The 24,176-nt window shown below is 31.6% G+C and overlaps 1 protein-coding gene across 1 annotated transcript; it reads right to left on the reverse strand.

The window, feature by feature from the left end:
• Positions 1–17,786: 17,786 nt before the first annotated feature.
• Positions 17,787–23,187, reverse strand: LOC141691838 (nucleobase-ascorbate transporter 6-like). The gene is made up of 14 exons (XM_074496591.1): positions 22,774–23,187; positions 22,008–22,105; positions 21,725–21,898; positions 21,360–21,460; positions 20,962–21,037; positions 20,777–20,836; positions 20,490–20,674; positions 19,732–19,828; positions 19,393–19,479; positions 18,963–19,021; positions 18,766–18,857; positions 18,599–18,676; positions 18,338–18,498; positions 17,787–18,245 (listed from the first exon to the last, which is right to left on the reverse strand). Exons 1-14 carry the CDS (start codon positions 22,871–22,873, stop codon positions 18,027–18,029), a joined length of 1,587 nt encoding a protein of 528 aa, XP_074352692.1. The 5' UTR covers positions 22,874–23,187; the 3' UTR covers positions 17,787–18,026.
• Positions 23,188–24,176: the final 989 nt, after the last annotated feature.

Genomic DNA, 24,176 nt, shown 5'->3' on the forward strand with positions numbered 1-24,176 from the left:
GAGGCACCAAAGTGGAGAGACCCTTATATGGGCATTCTTTTAATTAGACATTTTATTGGTAAATCAGGAAGATAGCAAGTAATTTATATAGTAATGACGACCAAATATTTGATTTTTTAAAACTTTAAAATTAGATTTCGGAAAAGATTTTCTTCATCAACTTTCAGAAGATTTTTGCATGAAATGAGTTTTACAAATTGGTTGTCAAATTACTACTTATGTTCTTGTTATTATAAACAGAAAATGATCTAAAAAGAAGAATGAAAGTAAACGTTGTTTAATAAAATCAATAATTGAATCAGCGTATTAAAATATTATTTCCCCATTTTATAAGACTAATAAAATTTAACAAGATTCGTGAATCGAATGAATGAAGGATGATTGAAGGAAATGGTAGAATCTTCCAGATAGTTGGAGAAGAATCGTATTGTTATCGATGAAATTGAGGCATTACGTGATCAATGGGTATTCTACACGACATAGATGAAATCTGAAGCTGTGATTTTAACTTCGGAATGACACGATTAAGATTAAATTATTGAAGCATTTGGTGTGAGGGCATTTCCAGGAAACATTTCAAAGTAGTGATGTGAATAGAATCGTGAACCTGTATCCGCACGATCCTGAAGGCATACGTAAATGAAGCGTGGAAGGTGATCGGCATTGACATTCTTTTTTTTTAGTATGATAACATATGTTCTTCTCGAATTTAAATATGTATGAGCTTTTTCTGTTGATAAATCATATGAGGCGGAAACGAAAGAACATTCTTGTATCCCTCCTAAATTGTTGCTTTTCTCAAATTCTTGATTCCCAATTGAGACAACAGTGTTATGATATGACGCTTTGTCGAAGTGACGAAAAGTCGGGTGGGACGCCACCTAATCATGTGCTGTATGCCATATAGTATGAAAGACTGGCCATCTTAAGTACGAATATGGTTGTCTCATCCTTCACTCATTTTTCTTCCTTCAATCAGTTGTCGCATTGTTATTCCTTATTTCGTTTTTCAATCAAAATCATGTTTACAAACTCTCCTCTTGCATCGAGTCTGTTCTTTGACGATTCCAAAAGAAATAGAATAGTCAGTACAACAGGTAGAATTATGTGTCAAAGAAGAATATGATTGTAAGTTGATAAATAATGCACTTCAAACTAGAGGATTTCGACGCGAAATGAATGGTTAGTGAATCGTACATTTATTACAAAATAAGGAAGCAGAGTTGTGTGTGTCAGATGAAGTAAACGAGTATCGGGACGACGATCAAAGATCAAGGAAATTCTGAACGATGACTCAGACAGGCGGTTAACACACGAGGCATCCCTTCGTCATGAAAAGATACTAGTCGTCAAATAAAAATCGAACTTCGAACGTGCTCTTCAAGAATTTGTGAAGATCCCTAACTTAGACAATTGATTGTGAATACAATACTCATACCCGGGTCAGTAACGGAAGTTTGATGTGAAGCCGTAAGTGGAGATGAAGCAATGGTGACTCGATTATGAAACTTTTCAAGAAATAATAATCTAATGATTGAGTTTCTACCAGATTGTGATGGTAATAATGGAGACCATGCACAGTTATTAAAAGATAAATCGATTAATAATGATCAGAAATAAATTAACAGAATCATGAAATCAAACCTTAAATTCATTAAGAACAATTCGTAATATTCTAAGAAAGGTATGGTTATATTAATCATTGTGGGTTTCAGATCCAATCCCAATTAAAAAGAGATATGCTATACTAGTTAGATGCTGATCAAAGGTGAATTGTGGGAATTGATGATTTGGTTGATTAATGGTGTCGGCTTGAGTCCGACTGGTAGTCAATGGTATAGGGGAAGTGCTGCCCAAATTTTCAGAAATTACCCTATAGTTAAGAACAAAGAAGTATAGGATCATTCTTGTCAGCATTCCAGAAAATTTTAATCTCGGTTCTTGAGAAAATTGTTATGACCAAACTGACTTTATGTAATTGGTCTTTGATTCCAGTTAGCTAGTTAGCACTTGGTTTAAGTGATCATTTAAAGGAATTGATTGATCCACTTAGCCAACTAATGGTTAGTTAAATGGAAATCGATTCCAATTAGATTAAGTCAAACTCTAACATAATTTCCAGATCCGAAATGAAAGATATAGAAATTTGAGAAAAAGTAATGGCGTTACCGTAAATTAAAAAGGCCTAGTTCAATTAGCGTGATGTTATTGTAATCGGATGTAAGGTGTGATCCAGAAGAATATGCTCTTTTTGATGAATAAAAAGAATAGAAAGTTATTGGTTAATGCTAGTAAGAAGAATATTTCAAGACCTGAAGCGGTTGAATAGAAGTTGCTATAGAATGATGGAAAGCTCGCAAATTCAAGCATCCAATGAACGACGGAGATTGATGAAGTCCGCATGTGAACTCAGGAAAAAAAAAGATGAGAATCAATGAAGAGAAGTCAAACACGTGATTTGTGACACGTCAAGTAAGGCTAAGAAAATAGCTACCGAGGAAATTCGATAATTTTGTTAGTAAGAATTTAAATAGTATAAATAAAAGCCTTCATTCCAGTGTGAATTCCAGGAATGACCTATTCAATAATAAACAGAGTAATATTACTAAGAAAAAGAAATTCGTTATGTATGAAGAAGATAATGAATAATGAGAATAAAGAACTAATCAAGACAAGAAGTGGAATCAAAAGGATGATAAAGAAAGTTTATAAAATAATCCAGGATATACGCAAGGTATAAACGTCAGTTGGGCCAGAATTGATTGGAGATTAAAGTGAAACGTCGATAGTTGGAGATAGGAATTTCATTCAAGAAATGCGTGTAAACAAGAATGATTAAACAAAGAAATTAATGGCAAACGATTGGAGAAGCGCGTTACAATGAATCTCAAAAGGGAATTCTTTAGAACTAAAGTAAATTCCCGGAGGTTTGAATGAATGCTTTATCAAGATTACCTCAAGGAATGAGGTGAGGATTTCTCGTCGGTTACTGCATAGAGTCAAGCTGGTGACAAAGGCCCCATATCCTCTAACTCAATAGGGACGAAATAATAAGTAAGGGAAAACCTCAGAAATATGAATATGGAAAAGAAAATAGATATATGAGGATACGCGTCGATTATCAGAAATTGTAAGTTTGAAGGTTAAGTGAACACAATGTACCAGGAGTATTGAGATAGAGTGATCGTATTTATTGATAACATCCTCATCAATTCAAGGACTAAAGAAGAGACTAAGTCGAACGACTAAGGATATGCTTGCAAAGAATTGAGAAATAGCAGCTGGATTCTCAGCTTCAAAGATATGAATTCTGGTTATAATTGATTATGAGCTCCAGTGTGTGGTTAACTACCAAACAGGAAAGGTCCATTTAGGAATAGATTTTTAAGTAGAAATAAAAGAGTGAATGCCATTAAGATTGTTGAGAAATGGTTAAAAGAATTGGAAAAGTTAGAAATTGAAGAATAGGTTTTGATTCGTCTTCTAGGGTATGCTGATACTTACTTTGTTGTTGAATATCAAAGGTGTTATTAATGCAGATGATTGATGTTGACTTCAGTATGAAACGTTGTGAGCATCAAAGTTCGTATTGATATCTAATTTGATAGGACAACAAAATGAGTATTAGTACCAAGAGACCGGGTTTTGAATAAAGTTATGATTCATTCCATTCCAAATTAATATTTCCTTTCGGATAATAGCAGATTCTCGCCTGATGAATCTACTTGTTGGTGATTGAAAAGAAATTGAAATATACCCCAAAATGGTAAGTTAAATGCAATTGCCGAGAATTCCTTTAGTTTTTGAATAAATATAGAACATTCCTAATTATCAGGCGTCATGAGCTCAGGATATCGGGCACAAACGAATAGAAAATACAAGAGACCGATTAAAGATTCTCGAATATGATTAGAAACGATTATAGGTCAATTTAACCAAATAGAAGGAGACATGATAAGTAGAGAAAAACAGTCAGTGAAAATAGAAATTTCATGAACAGGAAATATTAGAATTGGAAAGAAAAGAAGGGTAGTGTAAATTGAGTGAGTCCTTTGAAACAGTGAGATAGAAAGAATGATTGTGAATGAGTTGGTCTTGTTGTCACAGGTGTACGAGTCTATAAGGCATTCATGTGTGTATGACTATGAAGAGTAATTTAGCTCTCAATGTGAGAAGTAGAAGATTGAATTAGGAGTTGCATGAGCAACTGATAAATTTGATGACGGCAGGAGACCGTTGAAACGAGATTAGAGTAGTGAGTCCTAAGAAATTTTAAGTAGATACTCGAAATGTATCAGTGTCTGTTCTTTAGCATGATTCTGAGGACAGAATCCTTTTAAGGGGGGAAGGATGTAACATCTGGGAAATATCGTATAATTATTTATATCAATATATGATTATTATGTGAATATTATATGAATTTTTGGTGAATTATCTGGTGTTTGATAATAATATTTGGATGTTTGTATGTAATAAAATGTGAGTATGTTAATTTTAATATGTCCAGAATAAAATATAAATAATTAAGGTATTTTCTGGTAATTTTTGGAGTATTAGATGATTTTATAATAATTTATGAAATTATTAATTATTTTCTGAATAATTACAAAATTATTTTATAAAGCCGGGAATCGTCCGACTTCAATCGTTTTTTACGTTTTTACAACCCGAAACTCTTCCGAAAACTCCTTCCTAACCTAATCTGGTAATTCCGGACATTTTCCGTGTTTTGACTTTTTCGATCCGGATTACGGTTTAACCCGTGCGCGGCCCGGCGCAAGATTTTCGATACGATAGTTATTTCGGTAATCAATAAAACCCGTATTTTCGAGAGACGGGATATTTTCATATTATTCTCGTATATAATATTTTATAAAAAGCTCGGTTTTGATAATTATCCAATTTCGGTATTAAATCGGATCGTTATTGCAGTTACTTAGCGGCTAAGCAACTAATTTAATGATCCAAAACGATCCAAAACAATCCAGAACGATCCAATATTCCATAAATATAAATAGCCTATTTCTTATTTCGTTTATTCCGTTTATTCATTTGCAACCAGTTAAAACACCGTAAATACAGAGAAAAATCCGAGAAAAACCGATACGTTCCCGAGAATCAAACACACGAACGAAGGCGTTATCGAACTCCGATTCGGGCGTGCAGCATATCAAAACGAAGCTCTCGAAATCTTCTTTCTGAATCAATCATCAGTTTCTGCCCAGAAATCATGGTAATTTTCTTATTTATTTATTTATATTCGAATTATTTGGCAATTAAATTATGAAAATTTGTTCTTGATGTTGTTGATGTGATTTGATGCTTCCATGTTGTAGAGCATGTTTTTCTGGTCGATTTGGTATATTATACTTCAAAAATAGGGTTCAGTATCATATAGAAATTGAGGTTTAATTTTCTGAAAATTTCTTGAATATGTGTTCTTGGTGTTCTTGAAGAGTTCTGATAATCAAAGTCAATTTTGGAGGTGTTATTGAACACCAAATCACAAGTATGAATACCCGTTGTGAAGCCCTCAATCTGTTCTATCTGATTTTAGCATCAAAATCAACTGAGGATTGGTAATTTATAAATTCATAAATTTAGGGTTTATGCTCGATTTGGGGATTTTAATTTGGTTGATTCTGGGAAGATTTGGAGGTTACAGGAGTGTAGATCGTTGAATCCTCGTTCGAACGGCACCGGTTTTGTGCCTGTTGGGTTCTGTTTTCGCGTCGCCGGAGAACAGCCGCGGCGGCGGCGTTCTTGAAGCTTCCCGATATCGGGGACGACGAGGAAGGAGGTGGATGGTGGGGGAGACTGCTGTGGACTACTGTGGAACGAGAAAACAGAAGAAATCAGTCTGGAATCACGGCGTTTGACCGTGTTTTCTCGCCGGAACGATCACCGGCGGCGGAGCCGCGGTGATGTTCTTCGTGACCCGATAACCCGGAGTCGACCCGGTTTCCAACCCGGTTTCGACCCGGGGTTTGATCCCCAAAACCTGAAACCAATTCCCTGAATTGTGTTTTTGATTTATTAATTATTTATTTATATTTTAGTAAATCAAAATCAGATTTTAAAAATTCTAAATATTAAATAAAAATTAGTTTTAAATTCTGAAAAAATAGTATTATTAATTTCTAAATTATTTTATTAAATTATAAATTCGAATTTATTTATTTATTTATTTATTTATTTATTTATTTATCTAATTATTTATTAATTATCTAATTAATTAATAATTGGGTAATTAATTAATAAGTAGGTAATTAATTAGTAAATAAGGATTAAAAATAATTAAGTGAGGTAATTAATAATCTAATAATTAGTTAATATTACGAGTAGTGATTCGATAATTAGAGTTATTATTCGAGCAATAGTTATTCGAATAATATTGCGGTAATTATTTGTATTGTATAATTAAATACCGATAATTAATTGATTAACGAATCGTTTAAATTCCGATATTAATATATTAATTCGGTAGTATTCGAGAATAGTGTGTAGCTCGTATTTATACGAGTGATTAATCGTTGAGTTGGTTTATAATTTGAGTAATTCGTAGTTATTCGATAAATAGCGTATCAGTTAATTAAGTTGATTGATTATTTGTAAATAATCGATCTAATCAAATAAATAACGATGAGTTGTAAATATTTGTAATAAATGGTGATTAATCCTAATAATTAGGGATTAATTATTTTAAATTAATAAATAATTATCTATTAATTATTTATTAGTTATTTATTTATTAAGTGATTAATTATTTCAATAATTGATCACATAATTTTCAATAAATCGTAACTTCTTCGTTTTAACTCCAAAAATTATAAAAAAATTATTGTTGACTTTGATTTTTCTTAAATAATTATTTAAAAATATAATTAAGGATTGTTTAATTATAATTAATTATTTATAATTAAGTATTAATTAATTAAATCTTGTTTAATTCATAATAAATCAACCGTTCGTCCGTTTAATACGAAACGAACGCCTCTAGACTCAGAAAAATATTCTGCTTCTATTAAAAATATTTTCAAGACCTAAATTCTTTTATATTAAAAGGATGTTTGTTTCACGAATCATCCTGAGTCGGTAATTGATTGATAAAATGTTCTTTTTGACCCAATTTCAACTCTAAACATATCGAGACCTATCTTTGGACGATTCAACTTATATGTTACGTGAATTACATGATTACGTGTTATCTGAATAATATGATTGCCTGTCCTATGTGTATGTATTATGCAAATAATGAGTCAGCATGTCTTTTAAATGCTATCTGAATGAGATGTGATTCTTATATATTATTATTATCGGACGGGTAGACGATAGGGATAAGTGTATAGACTAGTCAAATATATATTGTCAGTTCATTGAATAGTATTATTTGTGATAAAGGCATATAGTATGAGACGTTCAAAGCCAGATAGAGATGGTAGAAGTGAAGCCTGATTCCGTGTAATACTGAAACAAGTGGATTTGGGATAAAGATAACCTAAGAAGGTAAATGATAAGAAGGGTCAAGTAGCTCGTCAAGGGTAGTACAGAGGCGACAGGACTGAGTGATATGTCAACTAGTTAAAGATCAGAAGGATTCTCAATTGAGGCAAGTATTTCTATCATCACTTATTGTTCAAGTGATCTTTATTTTGAATCGTATCATGCAAGTACACTAACCTCACTTATCATTCAAGTGACGTTTAATTCGATTCATATTATGCAAGTACCCCTGACTTTACTTATCATTCAAGTGACGTTTATTTCGAATTATGTTATGCAAGTATCTCTATCATCACTTATTGTTCAAGTGATATTTATTTTAAATTTTATCATGCAAGTATTGCTTTCCCTATTCTCAGTTTAGAATCGATAAACATATCGCTGAAATAAATAATTCTGTTTATGCAAGTATTCCCGAACTTTCTTTTAAATACTGCAAGTATTCCTAACCTTTCTCCTTAAATACTGCAAATATTTATTCGCTCCTATTCTAAGTTCAGAATAGTTAACTGTTTTATATTTCGCTGCAATTACTCTTATTTATGCAAGTTCCTTTCACTATTATTTCTTTATCATTGATGGCTCTCTTGAGCAAGTACCCAAAGTGATTTGACATCAAAATACTCCACGGACTGGATGGTTACTATATATATATATATAAGGACCAGTGATGAGCTGGATCCTATGGGCCGGAGATGGACCGGACCCTTTAGGCCATAGTTGCCTGAGTACTCCTAATGTTGGTTGGGTCTATGCAGTTGGGTATAGATCCGCACTATCTCCTGACTGATCAGCAGGTTATAATGCATATGTTGGTTTCTAGTGTTCAGTCCAATTTATTGTTGTTCGCCATTAATGGCATTCCCTCTTGAAGTAAAATATGATTATGGGTTAAAGTTATTCTTTCTTAGCCCTCAGTTTCGGAAAATTACAGTGTTTATAAATGAATTCGAGGTTTAGAGTGTTGCTGCAGCATTTGTTGCTCAGTAATATTTAGAATCTTGAATGAATTGGGATTTTCTTAATTATTCAACCCGTCCTTATCAGGCTGGTTTAGCAGGCTAAGTCTATGGAAACTTAGTCGATAATGATGGATACTGAATAGTTAGGAATTTCTTGAACGTCGTTTTATGAATAGTGAGTGCATCAATTGCTCAATTATGAGATGATACCAGAAGCTATTTTGAAAACACGCGATCTCTAAAAGCTCTGACAAAAATGTCATTATGTCCTTTGTGATTTATAGCAATACAAATCAAATTGATTTAAGCTGATAAAGTATATCCTTTAAATGATTTCGTGTTTCGCTCATCAAAATATTTCAGAAAAATTAATGTTTAAAGACTCAAATTATATACTTGCTGGGCATCTTTGGCTCACTCTTGCTTTGTCAATTCTTATTTCTGCCAGAAACAGATAAGGACTAAAGTGAATAGCTCTGATAGACAGCAGAAGTATGAGAAATTTCTGTTGCGAGAGGTTGAAGGTGTTAGAAGAATATGACAAGAGCATTAGTTCAAAGGTATATATACTTGTATTATAGTTGAAGTGAGTTGTAGAAGGTTAGATTCTTGTTTCATACCATGACCTGTAAAAGATCCGGACTTAAGGGGTTATTTATTTATTTCTTTACTTTATGTAATAATGGTTTTGTAACACCTAATCTTGACCCCGGATTTGGGGCGTTACAATATTCCTTACAAGTATAAATGGAATGCCATAAACTACCACAATGAAAACAAGGATTTTGTGATTTGTGTCTAACAGACTGACTCTTAACTCCTGATTTTGAAGGTAAGGAGTTAATATTCTTATTCTTCCTGCAAAAAGAAGCCAGATGGTTAGAACTTCCACAGTTATGACATATTTTCCTAGGAGCATCAGGAACAGGTTTATAATCATTGCTTTTATTCACACCTTCCTTTCCATTCCTATTTTTCCTAGGTGATTTTACCTTGTTTGCATTCTTGATATCTTTCAGCTTATGCTTAAGCTGCTTCTTTGTCATTAAGCCTATGTTCACTTCAGCTGTCTTTTCCTGTTTTAGTTTGTCAGAAGTTAATTCCTCTTTTACTTCTGATTTCTCATTTTCAGACTTTACAGTTACAAACTTAACAGGTTTAAACTTTGGCTTTTGCTTAACAACAGGCTTAATTTCTTCAGTTCCTTTATCATTCTTATCTTCTCCATAACCTAAGCCCTCTTTCCAGTTTCCACTACTTAGCAAATTTTGAGTTGTTTTGCCAGAGTTAGTCCAAGTCCTGATAATCTCTCTTTCCTTTTCTAACTCAATTTTTAGAGATTCATTTAATTTTAGCACTTCATTCCTAACATAAAAAACATCATCTCTATCCTTCTGAGTTTGATGGAACATGACTAACTCTTTTTCTAAGAAATCATTCCTTTTCTTAAATGCAAGATTTTCAGAAGTTAATCTTTCACATGTTAAAGTTTGATCTCTATAGCTAACAAACATGGTTTTAAGATATCTTCTCAACTCATTAATATCATCAGTATGAAAAACATAAGTAGTCTGAGGTACCTTTGTTTCAGCAGCTTCAGAACTGCTCTCAGCACTTTCTTTATCAGCATTTGCCATCAATGCATAGTTCTCCTCACTTTCAGAGTCTGAGGTGTCTGTCCAGCTTTTCTGCTTTGTGACAAGAGCCTTGCCTTTGTCACCCTTTACCTTCTTGCATTCAGGAGATATGTGGCCTTTCTCACCACAGTTATAGCATTTAACATTGGTGTAATCTCCTCTGTCAGACTTTCCTCCTCTGCCTTCAGATCTTCTGAAATTCTTCTTATCAGAACTTATGCTTTTCCTGGAAAACTTCTTTCCCTTCCTGAACTTCCTGTATGCAATCTTTGTGATTCCTTTCACCATAAGAGCACACAGCTTCATCATCTCCTCATCAGCATCAGTCTCAGGCAAGCTTTCAGAATCTGAGTCATCATCACTCTCAGAACTTGATGACTCAGTATCAGACTTTATGAAAAGAGCTTTACCCTTGTCTTTCTTTGAGGAAGCTGCTTTGGGGAATTCTTCTTCAGCCTTAAGAGCAACTGTCCTTGACTTTCCTCCTTTCCTCTTGCTTCTTTGTTCCATCTCCAGCTCATGAGTCTTGAGCATTCCATAGATTTCGTCAAGAGTTGTTTCATCAAGATTGTAGTTGTCTCTTATTGTCGTTGCCTTCAAATCCCAGCATTCAGGAAGAGCTAACAGGAACTTAAGGTTTGAATCTTCAAGATCATACTCTTTATCAACCAATGACAAATCATTCAAAAGTTTGACAAATCTATCATATAAATCATTCAATGACTCATTAGTCTTTGAGTCAAAGTGTTCATACTCTTGAGTGAGTATTGTCTTCATGTTCTTCTTAATTGTGTCAGTTCCTTGACACCTTGTTTCCAGAGCATCTCATATCTCCTTAGCAGTCTTGCAGTTGATTACCCTGTTTGACATTAAATTATCAATGGCACTATGCAGTAAGTGTCGTACCTTAGCATCATTAGCAATTGATGCTATGTCCTCAGCAGTATAATCACTCTTCTCCTTTGGTACGGTCTTTGCTGCTTCACCTGCAGCTGCAACAGCGAGTTTGGTTGGTTTGTGAGGACCTTCCTTGATTCTATCAAGGTATTCTGGATCTGTTGCTTCCAGGAACATGGTCATCCTTACCTTCCATATGGGATATTCAGATGGTCTCAGTATGGGGACTCTGATGGTCTCATACCGACTCTGAATTTGTGTCTTTGGTGGTTCCTCAGTTGTGGTAGGCTTAGTTGGAGTTTCTGTGTCCGACATGATTGTGTTTGGATCTTTAACTGTATGTATGTTAACAGATAGGCTCTGATACCAATTGTTAGGACACACACACACTGTAGAGGGGGTGAATACAGTGTATAGTACACTCAAATCGAACTTTAAGAACTTAAGTAACAGAAAACAAACTTTATTGAAACAATAAACTCTGTTACAGTATGGAACTGTTACCTCTCAGTGATGAACAAATATCACGAGAGCTGCAAGGGTTACAATGAATAATCTTTTCTAATAATGATAACACTTGTAGTGTAAACCCTATGTCTGTGTTTATATACTACACAGTTACAAGATAATCGCTAATTGATATGGAATATAATTCTGCTTCCTAAAATATATCAATCAGATATCTTTTCTTCCAAGTATTCCATTCTTCACGGAATTCCTTCTTCATGCATATCTCTTCTTATGTTTATCTCGATCTTCTTTCCTTTAATCAGCTACTGTCCTTATCTGATTGTCCTTCAGCACTTAAGTTCTGATATCTATCTTCTGATGATTATCTCCTGATAATATAAGTACTGATATCCTTAAGTCCTGACTTCCAGTATAAGTACTGATCAACAGTTAAGTACTGATTTATCCTGTTCACGTAAGATTCTGAAAGCTAAACATAAAACATATTAGCCATGACATTATCAAATATATCTAACATCATGTTATCAGATTGGTTAGAATTCGAACCCCTGTTTTTCTGTTTATAATCTTCTATAGCATATAATTATAATCTTCCATAAGGATGAATACAACCTTTACCTTCTTAACCTCTGACTTTTTGTTCTGCAACTTTAGGTTGTGATGTGATCGCAAATATGGCTCTAATTGTCTTTGTGTGTGTTGTTGTTGTTTATCAGACCCCAAAAAATCGATTGGTGGCTTGGGTACTCTAAAAGCTTCGTAAAAACTTAAAAAATTAACAAAGCTGGAGCAGCGGGTTTTATAAGTTATTTTTCTCATTAGGAGTTTGCATCATCAAGATGTCCAGTTAATATTTATATAATAGCAATCTAATCTTGAATGTACATTGTGCACCTCATAAGGAAATTATTTTTGGAATGAGATTAAATTACTCATGTAAGAAGTGCATTACCAGTTTGGAAGGATCTCCCCATGACAAGGTTAAGGATATGAAAGTGAGAATGGAGATTATAACTGTGGAAAAGGTTCTTGCAGAGTTCCAAATTCCCGCGTTTGTGCAGAACATAAATAACACATCTAAACATTGTGATTTTTTCTTATGTTATATGTTAGAAAATTTCTTACTGCAGTAGTAATTCTATTTTTAGTAATGTTTAGAGATTGTTTAAGGATTTTTTTTTAGTAATTTTTACTGCAGTAGTAATATTACTTTTCCCAATATGTATTTTTAAGTTTTGTTAAGTTTTATAATACTTATATTGCAATATTTTGGATGATTTTAAATGCAAAATTTGAACTCTACTGTAAATTTAAAATTTTAAAAATTATATAATCTAGAGATTAATTTGTTAAAGTTTTAATTATTATTTTTCCATTTCTTGCTTTGTAAATGTTATTAATTTTTTAATCAAAATATTGAGCAAAAAATATTCATGAAATTTAAGAATAATTTTAATATTAAAATTTGAAAGCACTTATATTTAAAATATTAGAATAAAAGTCAAGAATTTAAATTTTAAAATCAGGGATCATAATAAGATTATTATACTCACGTATGGATGTACAATAATCTTTCTTTTATTAAATAATTTTGTATAAGTATAACAAATTACAAGTTTATTTTTTTTGTTAACAATCCAAAATAAAAGTGTATACATTTTTACATTTTCTTGAGAAAATAAAATATCTAACTATCATAGTATATAGATAATAAATTTAGTTTATATGTATACTTTTTATTGTATATAACTAATAAAATTATTATACTCATTCAAAATATGTACAGAAAAATATTATGAAGATAAAAGTGTAATATAAAAGTATGAAAAGTGTGGATAACTTATGTAACCTTATGTAATACTGATTTTGAGGTCTATTATATTTTTATATTAATCTCAAATATTGAATGAATCAATGAAAATCTCCAAAAATTTAAAAAAGAAATATGGTTAAAAATAAAGATAATTTTGCTGGTCACGAGTTTCACCTTTAAAGAAATTATGACATTATTACGTTATAAATCATATTGACCAAATTAATACTAATTTAAATGAGAATGTAAATGTTATGATTTTAATAAATTATCTATATTGATTAGTACATCCTACATCGATAATATACTTATATTGAATTCTAATTCTCCCTACGTTCTAACAAGGTGTAAAGAAAATATATTTACATATATTTTTTTAAAAAAATAATTTTTTTGAAAAAATATAAATGCTATACTTTTGTTAAAAAAATTGAACATATTATTAGTATACAAATATGTTTTCTTTTATTTAAGTGTAAAACATAAAAGCCAATATCATTGTCGAATTTTTATACTTTTATTTGTAATCACTTTTTCTATACACTTTTTAAAAAAGAAAATTAATGATAAATTATAACTTTTAAAATTTAGAAAATCACTCCAATAATTTGTAAAAATTTCATGCACTTGTGCGTTAGAAAATGTAAATTTGTAAATTTCCAGCAGAATAAATACTTAAAAAAAAGAAAATATATATTCGTCTTTCCAAAATTTTTGATATTTTATATTTAAATCGTGTTGTATCACTAGCATGAATTCTAATTTTTTATTACTTTATTTTCTAATTAGTTTGACAGGTGAAAAATTAGAACTATATATTCTATAATCCATCTCAAATAGGATGTTAAAACAACGTTAAATATTAATTTTTATAGAGCATTTGTTATAGAGTTTTGTTGAGAAAATAAATATTCTAATTTTATAGTAATATTTTGAGGTGTAATTGAAGTATTTTAATGCTCAAATTTTCATGTTTGTGCAACACTGTAATTTTAAATTTAACATATATTAAAATAACTAATGATTAATATTTACATTTTTCAATTTTTCAAAATTTAAACCGTAGGGGCCGCCGTAATTTGATGCCAAGTAATATTGAACTTATTTTTTATATTAAAGTTTTATATAGATTAATGCGATTAGAGGAGTAATTGAGAGAAATTGAGTTTGAGCTCATATATTTAATTTTTTAAATATTTATATCCGCATAAAAAATTTTATCAATTAAAATAATCGTGTAAACAATATTTATAAATTAATATAACTGCGTAAACAATATTTATCAACCGAAAAAATGAAATGAGAAGAAATATCAATACCTCTTTCTCAATTAAATTAATCGATTACAAAATATTTACGTAGAATTTTATAATTTAAATTATTTAAAAAGAGGAGAGATTTTAAACAACAATGACAAATTTTGTTGAACTTTGAGCTTCACTTTTTAAGAAAATATTACATTCCTATGCATACTATACGAAATATCAATAAATTAATGTTAATTAAAATAAAAATGAAAATATTTTATTTTTAATAAATAATAATTATTGCTTATTACATTGTACATGGATAATATATTTATACAATTCGAATATTCCTTTTTTTCAAATGAAAGTGGTTTAAGTGATTTAAGTTTAAAGAAAACATATCTACATATTTTTTGAGTAAAAATATAAATGCTAAACTTTTATTCAAAAAATTTCTGAATAAAGATATATAGTTATATAGACATGTGAATATTTTCAAACCTCCTGCTATAAATACTAGATTTGCTTGCAACTATAAGTAATGCATTTTTCAATTTCTTGGCTATTTTTCCAAAATTAACTAACATTAGAAAATTCAATAATAATAGCAAAGTCAATATTTAGTGATCATGTTGTACTAATTTTTGCATTGATTTTTGTTTAGGACATTAAATAATTACCAAAATTTACTTATTTGTTAATTAACCAATTCTAAACTTAAGTTTACATAAACACTAATTCAATATCGGACAAAAATTATGAAAATTTCAGAATTTTAGAAATAGCTACCACTATTTAGATTCTAACTACTTTTAAATATAAAAATTTCCAAACTTTACAGGCATTTAATTTAAAAGTCGAGAACCAATTATCTTTGTTTAGAATTTAATTAATTTAAGTGATTATTCCTTAAAGGCCGCTGAGGGTTAAATTCAAAATATGATAAGTTTGATGTAGTTTATAACTCTGTCGCAGCATTAATATTGTGCGAAAAACTATCTACAATTATTTTCACTACCGACAAGATTTTCCTTTCATTGTGGATCTCAATTTTTTTTGATAATATGATTTATAGGCCTCCATTTAGTTTGCATCTGCAGAAAAGAAAATGTAGACGATTAATGACTACGACAATGAGAAACGTCTTAGAATATTCTAGGAAGCGTTTGGTTTGATATTTAAAAAATGTGGTATTACTAAAATGAATTCTACTTCAATTTCTTCAATTTCTTTTATTTTGGCAATTATATGTGGTAAGTTAAAAAACAACATACTTATATTATAATTTATATATTCTATATATTCAGGAGTGGGTTATACCTCAAATAAAATGCTAATGTAATGTTATATAATTTTGTAAATTATAGAGCATTGATATAGATCCGTGTTGATAAAATAAATATTTTAATTGTATAATGTTTAAACTATGAGGCGTCGTAATAATATTAAAATACTTTTGAATAAAAAGTTTCCTTTAACAGAATATTGACTTTTATTTTAATGCACTAATTTTTATGTTTTGTATATGTATTTAGGTAAAACATTGCGGTTTTCAATTGAACAGTATTAAAATAACTTATATGAGTATTATATCTTTAAATTTTTCAAATTTTAAATTGTGAGGCGTCGATATTGCACTAATTTTTTATATTTAAGTTATATATATAGAAATACAGTTAGAGAGTAATCGACAAAAAATGATTTCGAATTCATATATTTAAGCAATATATGTAGAAATGTAACATTGTATTTTTCAATTCAACTTTTTAAAATAACTTATATTGAGTACTTTCATTTTCTTAATTTTCCAAATTTTAAAATACGAGGTTTCGCCGTAAGGCGACGAGGAGTAATATTGAAGTAATTTTTTATATTTAAAATATTTATATAAAAATACAGATAAAGGAATAATTTACAAAATTTGATTTCGAATTCATATTTTTTAAGCAATATATGTAGAAAAATATATATGTGAAAAAATATTGATTAACTGAAAAAATCGCTTAAACAATATTTATGAATTGAAAAAACCGTGTAAACAATATTTATTGACTGAAAAAATGAACGATACAAAATGAAACTGAAAAAAAGTATCAACACCTCTCTAAATTGAATTAATTATATATTAATAACAAAATATTTAAATAAAATTATATAATTTATTTTTTAAAAATAAAAATTAATTTTTATGAGCGCGCGTAGCGCGGAGAAAAATCTCTAGATAATACTAATTTTGAAAAACAGATTATTTTGCCCGGGCTGCAACCCACCCGTAGCCCCTGTGGCGGTCCGCCCCGGGTAATGGACCTCAAAGTCAAAACCCTTCGGATATCTGTCCCCACCCTAGTAGTTCTTGCCCGAAAATTAAATGATTATTATTAACATTTAGGGCTCTCTTTTAATGACGAGAAGAAAGTAACAATTTAGTGAGAGATTTTAAATGATCATATATCTCTTTCAAACACAGAGACATTTTGGCATATCTTGAGGAGTGGCTAAGATAATGCCATATAAACTAAAAGTTTTAGAGCACCCGTTGTGGGTGCTCTAAAAATTTATTTTTTATGGCAGGTGTTTCGAAAATTTTTACATGTAAAATGATGGTTAGTGTAAAAATTTCTTTTGATCCTAATCACTAATGATTAATGGAATACTTAGAGATGATATGCTACATATTTCATTCCTGGCAGGTGTTTGCCGGGAACAAGGACCCTAATAATTATTACAAGGACAATATGCTCTTTTTCACTACCTTGCACTAACATCCTGCTAAATGTCTTCCCTAATCACACCCACCGTGCTTTGGTGTTTTGGTTTAGATTGGGAATCTAGGAAATTTGAAACGGATTCGATCAATGACTAGTTTAAGGCACAAAAAAAAACCCATTGAAATACCTCTAACATCAATATGCACATGAAAAGATTAAAAGATTTAAGTTATCAATACAATCCAAACTGTAACCGATACTATCCCTAGTCGCAGTACCATGGTCTCGAGAATAAGACGGACACAGACGTTAGAACTACATAGATCCGGCTTGCAAACAAAATTATTGAGACTCATATATCACAAGTTCGAGAATTCTTCTCTTTGGCTTCTTTGGAAACACTCAGTTTCCCGAAAAGCAGAATTGAGAGACAAAATTATAGTAAAGTTGCTGCAGCAAAGATGCTCGTAAGTCTGAAGAATTGGCTGCACCATTTTTGCTTCTTGCCACTTCATTATCTTTATCATTCAAATTATAATTTACAGGGATGGAAACAATAAACATATTTGTTATTCACATTGCATTAATATTCATTCTTTCAAAATGCTTTAGATAATTAGATACATTAATATTGGGTAGATAACTAAAAGTAGCTTCAGGAGGTATGGCAAAATATGGGGCAAGCAGTGTGAATCCAATCATCAGTTTTCATAAAAATGGCGATTTAGAAGGAACAGCTAGTTGCAGATCACATTAGTAGTCATCTTTCTAATTTGGCATTGGGAAAATCAAACTGACGGAAAATACTTATTGAGGTTGAAGGGCAGTGAATAGAATTCCTCACTTCGTACATCAGTCTTATAGGACCGGAACTTGTCCCACCAGTGTTTACCTCTGTCTTTTCTGATTGAACTATCCTTTTTATGTAATGTGTTATCAAGGAAATATGCTACTATGCCAGCAATGAAAGCTTCAGACTGGAATGGGACATTAATGATGTCGTTGAACTGACAAATCAAAAGAAAAACAATTTTTCAGCATCTCACAGACTTCAGGAACTGCAATTTAAAAACCATAGTAAAGATATTTTAGTTCCTACCCAACTCCCAGTCGTGTGAACAGGGCCATAACCTTTTATTGCGGTATACTCGTTAAAGTATTGGGCAATCGAGAATCCCAAAAATATTGAGAAGCCAAGGATGAATTTTGTCCGGAAACTGTTAAGGTTACAGAATTGAAGGAAACTCAAACCCACCCCACCTGCACAACATGATTGGAAGATTGACCATCAATATTTCTAGATTGCAGAAAATAAATCTTAAACACATCACCATTATTCTTTTCTGTAATCTGTACCTACCAACGTAGGCAAAGAATAGACAATACAATGCAGCAAAGATTGGCGATGGGATAGAAGCGAATACTGCCCCAAACTTTCCTGCAGGATCATTGTAAAAGCGCTCAAGTTATAACAAACTGCACATAAAAACAGAACCTATAAATATTGACATAAACAAAGAAGCTTACCCAGGATGGAAAAGAAGATCATAAAGCACGCAGATATCTGTACAACTCTTCGACTGCCCACCCGAGTTAATGCTAAAAGACCAGCATTCTCTCTGCAGACAAAACAAGCATTGACTAACAAATATATGGTGCCCATAGTCAATCTTTATAAACATGGTCATCCAGGAAAAAGGTTGTCAAGTTGTGAGGCATCTTACATAGATACTGAAGATCCATTTCCAGTCCCAAATATCCCCGACAGCAAAATTCCAATTCCCTGATAAAATTATAAAGCTTTCAGTACTAAGATTATCAAAGAGTAACCCGGATATCATGTGTGTCCTTCACAGGTTTTGTTTTTTTAAAAGGAGTGTTGTGGTCAAAGAGTTTAATTTTCCTAGCTCCAGCTTAGGTCAGCTATCTGGTTATGTTTGGCAGTAAAGGTCACATATATGTTCACCTGTTTACGTAAACCAGGATACTCGTTGCGGAACTCTTACGTTCTTATTCTTCATTTTAAGTATGCTTGTAGATCTTTGCGCTATTTATATGTGCATAGGTGGAGACTAGAGGACATAAATTCTACAAGAAAATGATCTAAGCAAAGGAATCTCAGGAAAATCTGAAATCAGAAGGTCAATAATTTACCTGCCAACCCACACCACGGCTAAGAATAGAAGGGGGCAAGTGAGTCGCACTTGCATATCGTGCTACTGCAATAAAGCCACCAGTGGACTGCAGATACCAATAAAAAGGATGTAACACTGAATTAAGTACTTATGTAAAGATTCATTTTCGGGTGAATGCTAAGGTGGTGGGATTCACATTGTCATTAAAACAAGAAGATCATGTCTGCTGCATGTATTTATTTTTTGACTATATAAAAAAACATAAGATAACAAGTATAAGTTATTGAATATTATACACGTTCTTATGTATTTTCTGAAATATTGCAGTTTTTTATAAGGATTTATAAATCATACAAACCTCTACAAGAGAAACAAATGTAGCCATCATCATAGCAAAAGCTTCACCCGCATCAAATGAAGGTGCTCCCCATTGAAATGGATATGGAACTCTTATCCTGCAAATACAGAGAGCTATCCATTTTACATGACGATACCTGAATGCTTTACATACTGCAGCACTTTCTAAACTAATCGAAGTAAGCTTAGTTTCATGTTAAATAGGTGTAAACAGATTCACGAGACGCAAGCATTGAAGTCTGATAAATTAAATGAACAAAAACTTTGCATAAAGTTGTACTAAAGAAAAAATAAATTCATGCATTTGCTCACTTTGGTTATTAGACAGAATACCCCCTCCCTATCTCTAAAAGACAAAGCAAACTATTTCAGAATTTTAAACACTGCTATTTTATCGTGTTTCATATTATTATATATCAGTTGCTATCGTATATTATGTTAGCTACTCAAAGGGCAATTACGTTGAAGCAGCATAAGATTCATTAGGAAAAAAATATAACCACACAAGATACTGCTGAAACAGTTAAGAAAATGTATGCCTACGCGCTCAAGCCATTGAGAGTTTGAGATATATAATCAACACCAATTTACACGTTTTTTTTATAAAATAACTACATTAATTACAAGAAGATGCTGCTTCAATAACAGCGAAGATGTTGATGCATGCAGAGGCCGGAAAGATACAACATTGAGATTATCATCAATAATGTTTGGTAATACCTCAAAAATGCATGCAAATTGAAAAGAGGATGTTCTTACCATGGAGCTCCACCGATAAGCCCGGCACGATCAGTACGACAGCTTGTTTGCGTGTTCGGTGACGTGTTATTATAGGCTCCACCCACGGTAAGTAGATGAGCATATATCCATACAATCACCACCGAGAATAAAACAGCAAAGCGATCAAATATATGTTTTCCCGGTTTTAAAATATGAGGCAAATACTGAAAATATCGAGTGAAGACAAGTATAGTCAGTTATAATCTCTTCCAAAAATGTGGAGCAGGAAATAACAGCAAATACATAAATAATTTTATATAAATCACCTGAGAAAAGATAATCAAAATGATAAGCTCCGGCAATCCAATTTCAACACATTTCGCAACCTAATTCACCTTTCAAAATTCAGAGCCCCAAACTAATGTGGAGAATAAGTCCACATATGGACTCACAAGAGCTTAAGTAGTCTAATGTAGTGAGTAAACCCAACACATGTGTATGTACAACTTACACCAGGGAACCCAAACTCATATAGTCCAAAACCAGTAAGAGCAACCAATGGAACAGCTGAGAGTGGACTCAAGAATCTTGCAAGAAAATATAACAAGAAATAAGATAACATAAAACTACCAAAAACCATGTCTTGCAAATTAAAGTAGTATTATTTAGCAAAAAAAAAAAAAAAAAAAAAAGTAGTATTAAACTGGTTACTTGAAATAAAGTGATTGCGTATAAAGCATCAAAGTTGCATTATGGTAATTGTGCTGGTAGCTTTTGTCAGTTTGTTGCAGTCATGTAATTGATTTAATGCTCTAATAAGTCTAGACCAGGAAGGTTTAGAAAAGAAGTGCATTAAGCAAGACTATAAGTGAACTTGATACTTTATGTAAGGGTTGATAGTCAAGCCACCTTGTAACATTACGCCAAAGACCGCTAAAACCAAGGACAATTTGAAGTGTTGAAGCAATTATAAGTGCGCCTTGGACAGCTCGCATTATCTTCTTAAATCTCTGAGAAAGCAATAACATAAACAATCACATTTAAAGGACCAAACATCATAAATTTCATAACTTTAAATATAAGAATTATGTGAGGATATAATAAAAGATGAGCCCAGTTCTGCTATTCTTATCTGTCTGGTTAATAATGGAGTAGCATAAGATCCTTTTTTTTAAGTAACTAAAAGCATGAGGTATGACATGATACAATGTGGTAATCAAGCTCCAGAAAATAAAGAAAAGAAATTTAATACATCACAAACAAGTTTCACCAACCGCTACTGGATCCTGATCACTCCATCTACCAGACAAGATAATTGATATTGTCGGTGCAACAAACGTATACGATCCTCCAATCACAGCTGGTAATCTACTCCCAAACGTAGTTTGTAGCAATGTGTTTATCCCAGCTACAAGGAGTACTGTTTGAACAACTTTGGCTTTCTCCTCCTGCAAAAATGACAATTCTGATATCAGTTAAATTAGTGAACATCACAACTAGAGAAAGATCCTGAAAGGAAAAATTCATAAACAGAGTTCCATTCATAGCTGTCCTTACGTTTCCACCCCCCATTTGCGGAACAAGAGCAGTAGGAATTATAACTGTTGTAGCAAGCATTACTATGAAATGCTGGAATCCAAGAAGAATAGCCTCGGCTGTATCACAGCAGTCACAAAATTAATGTACCAAACAAAGCCCGTTGCAGAGTTGAACTTCCTTAAATTATCACTAAGTGACCTTGTAAATAATACTATCAAGACTTAATTTCGAAAATTAATACTGCATGTCAGAACCATATTTGCCTTTCAATTAAAACAATCCATGATACACTAGAATTCATTAAATTGAATTAAGAAGAAAGAGAGCAAATGGGTTTACTTCCCACTTAACAAAAATGATTCTTACTCCCTGCCAAATAATTAACAGGGTTAAAACCTCATACTTATATATTTTAGTCCTTGCTAATCTGTAGATAAACCCAGCATCTAGTTCATCCAAACATGTTTTACGTAAATACACATGGACAGAAAGTCACAGTTAAAGGATATTCTACAAGAAAGTAGCTTTTAGTAGAATATCAAATCAACAATATTAAGAAGAATCTGAAGCCAGAACTACCCAACATAACTTTAATTAAAAACAACATCAGAATCAGACAGTCTCACATAAAGTATACCCACAACAACCAAAATTAACATAAACAACAGAATATATCCTGAATACGAAACTTCATAACAACAAGATAGGTATGCATGTGTGTGTCTGAGAGGGAGAGAGAGGGGGGGGGGGGGAGAGAGAGAGAGAGAGAGTGAGAGAGACTAACGCCATGGAGGAGGACTGGTGATACAGTAAGAAACATTAGGAAGCTGGTCTTTAGGTGGGTGAGGTCCTGGTTCTTCAGCTTTACCTCCACCACCTGCCATCACTCTCTGTAGCTACGAATTTGTATGTGCGTATATATATATCCCTGAAATTAAGATAGCTGAGCTCTCACTCCGTGCAGAGTACTACTTATAAAATCCAAACCAGCAAAAAACACAGATCCAAAATCTAATGAGAATGAGAATAAGACCCCACAAAAATTATTATTGAGAGTCCCAAAAAAGCTCAATCACAAGTAGACAACCATATAACAGTGACAAGATTGAAGAAAATTGATAACACAGCGAATCACATTTATTATTTTGAATAGTAGTAGTACAATACTAGGGTGCCCACTAGAATTTGTAAGCAAGATGTATAGTGAAAAAATTAATAAAGTAAGACAGAGTGTGAAACTGAAATTCAGCAAAGATTGATTACAAGAAAACTGGCGGGCTGACAAAGAAACGAAATGTAAGTATCAGTTCGAGAATAATCATGGACCCCACCTCAACAAAGGTTAAAATTCTTTATGTGTGTATCTTGGGCAACACTTTTTTACGCTGATCTCCTCGGAGCATCTCCGATCATGGCCTCCTGTTAACTAAAAATCAAAATCATATCTGGCACTCAGATATAGATATTAGGTAAAAAAACACCATTCCAACCACATCATCTGTTAGCAAAAAATTTAGATATTTTTCATTTGGTCTCTATATTTGTTGAATCGCTAGGTGTTTGGCTATATTTTCCACGTCAGATTAATTCATGTTTAAACCTAAATCTACATATTACTGCATATACATACACATTAAACATGCATATATTTATATAATATTTAATACATAAATATTAAAATTATTATTTTATATATAATATTTTTTAATTTATATAATATTAAGTGTGAAAATATTGTTCTATTATTAACAAAATTTATTAATTATTTTTAACAAACAATATATATATATATATACATATAATACAATATATATTAGTAACTTTTTATTAAAAATATTTTTGTTATATTTATATGTTATTATATTTTCAGTTGTAATAATTATTAACTTACAATTATATATTTTATTCATGTATTGAATTAAGTATTAATTAAATTTATTTAATTATTTCATGTTTATATATATACATATAAATATGAAAAATAGGAATAAAATAATATTTTTGAATATAGCTAATCATTATAGCTAATAACACTAGAGTGCATGGCCTTACACATTCAATAAAATTTTACATAACCCTGATTTGGCTTACCATTTTAGCTATCATGACTGGAGATGCTCTTACCAACTCTCTTCGTTTATGTTGTTTTGTTAACCATTTTTTATCGATAAATCTTGGCATATATAA

The sequence above is a fragment of the Apium graveolens genome, chromosome 10 (genome assembly GCF_009905375.1).
Source record: "Apium graveolens cultivar Ventura chromosome 10, ASM990537v1, whole genome shotgun sequence".
NCBI lineage: Eukaryota > Viridiplantae > Streptophyta > Magnoliopsida > Apiales > Apiaceae > Apium > Apium graveolens.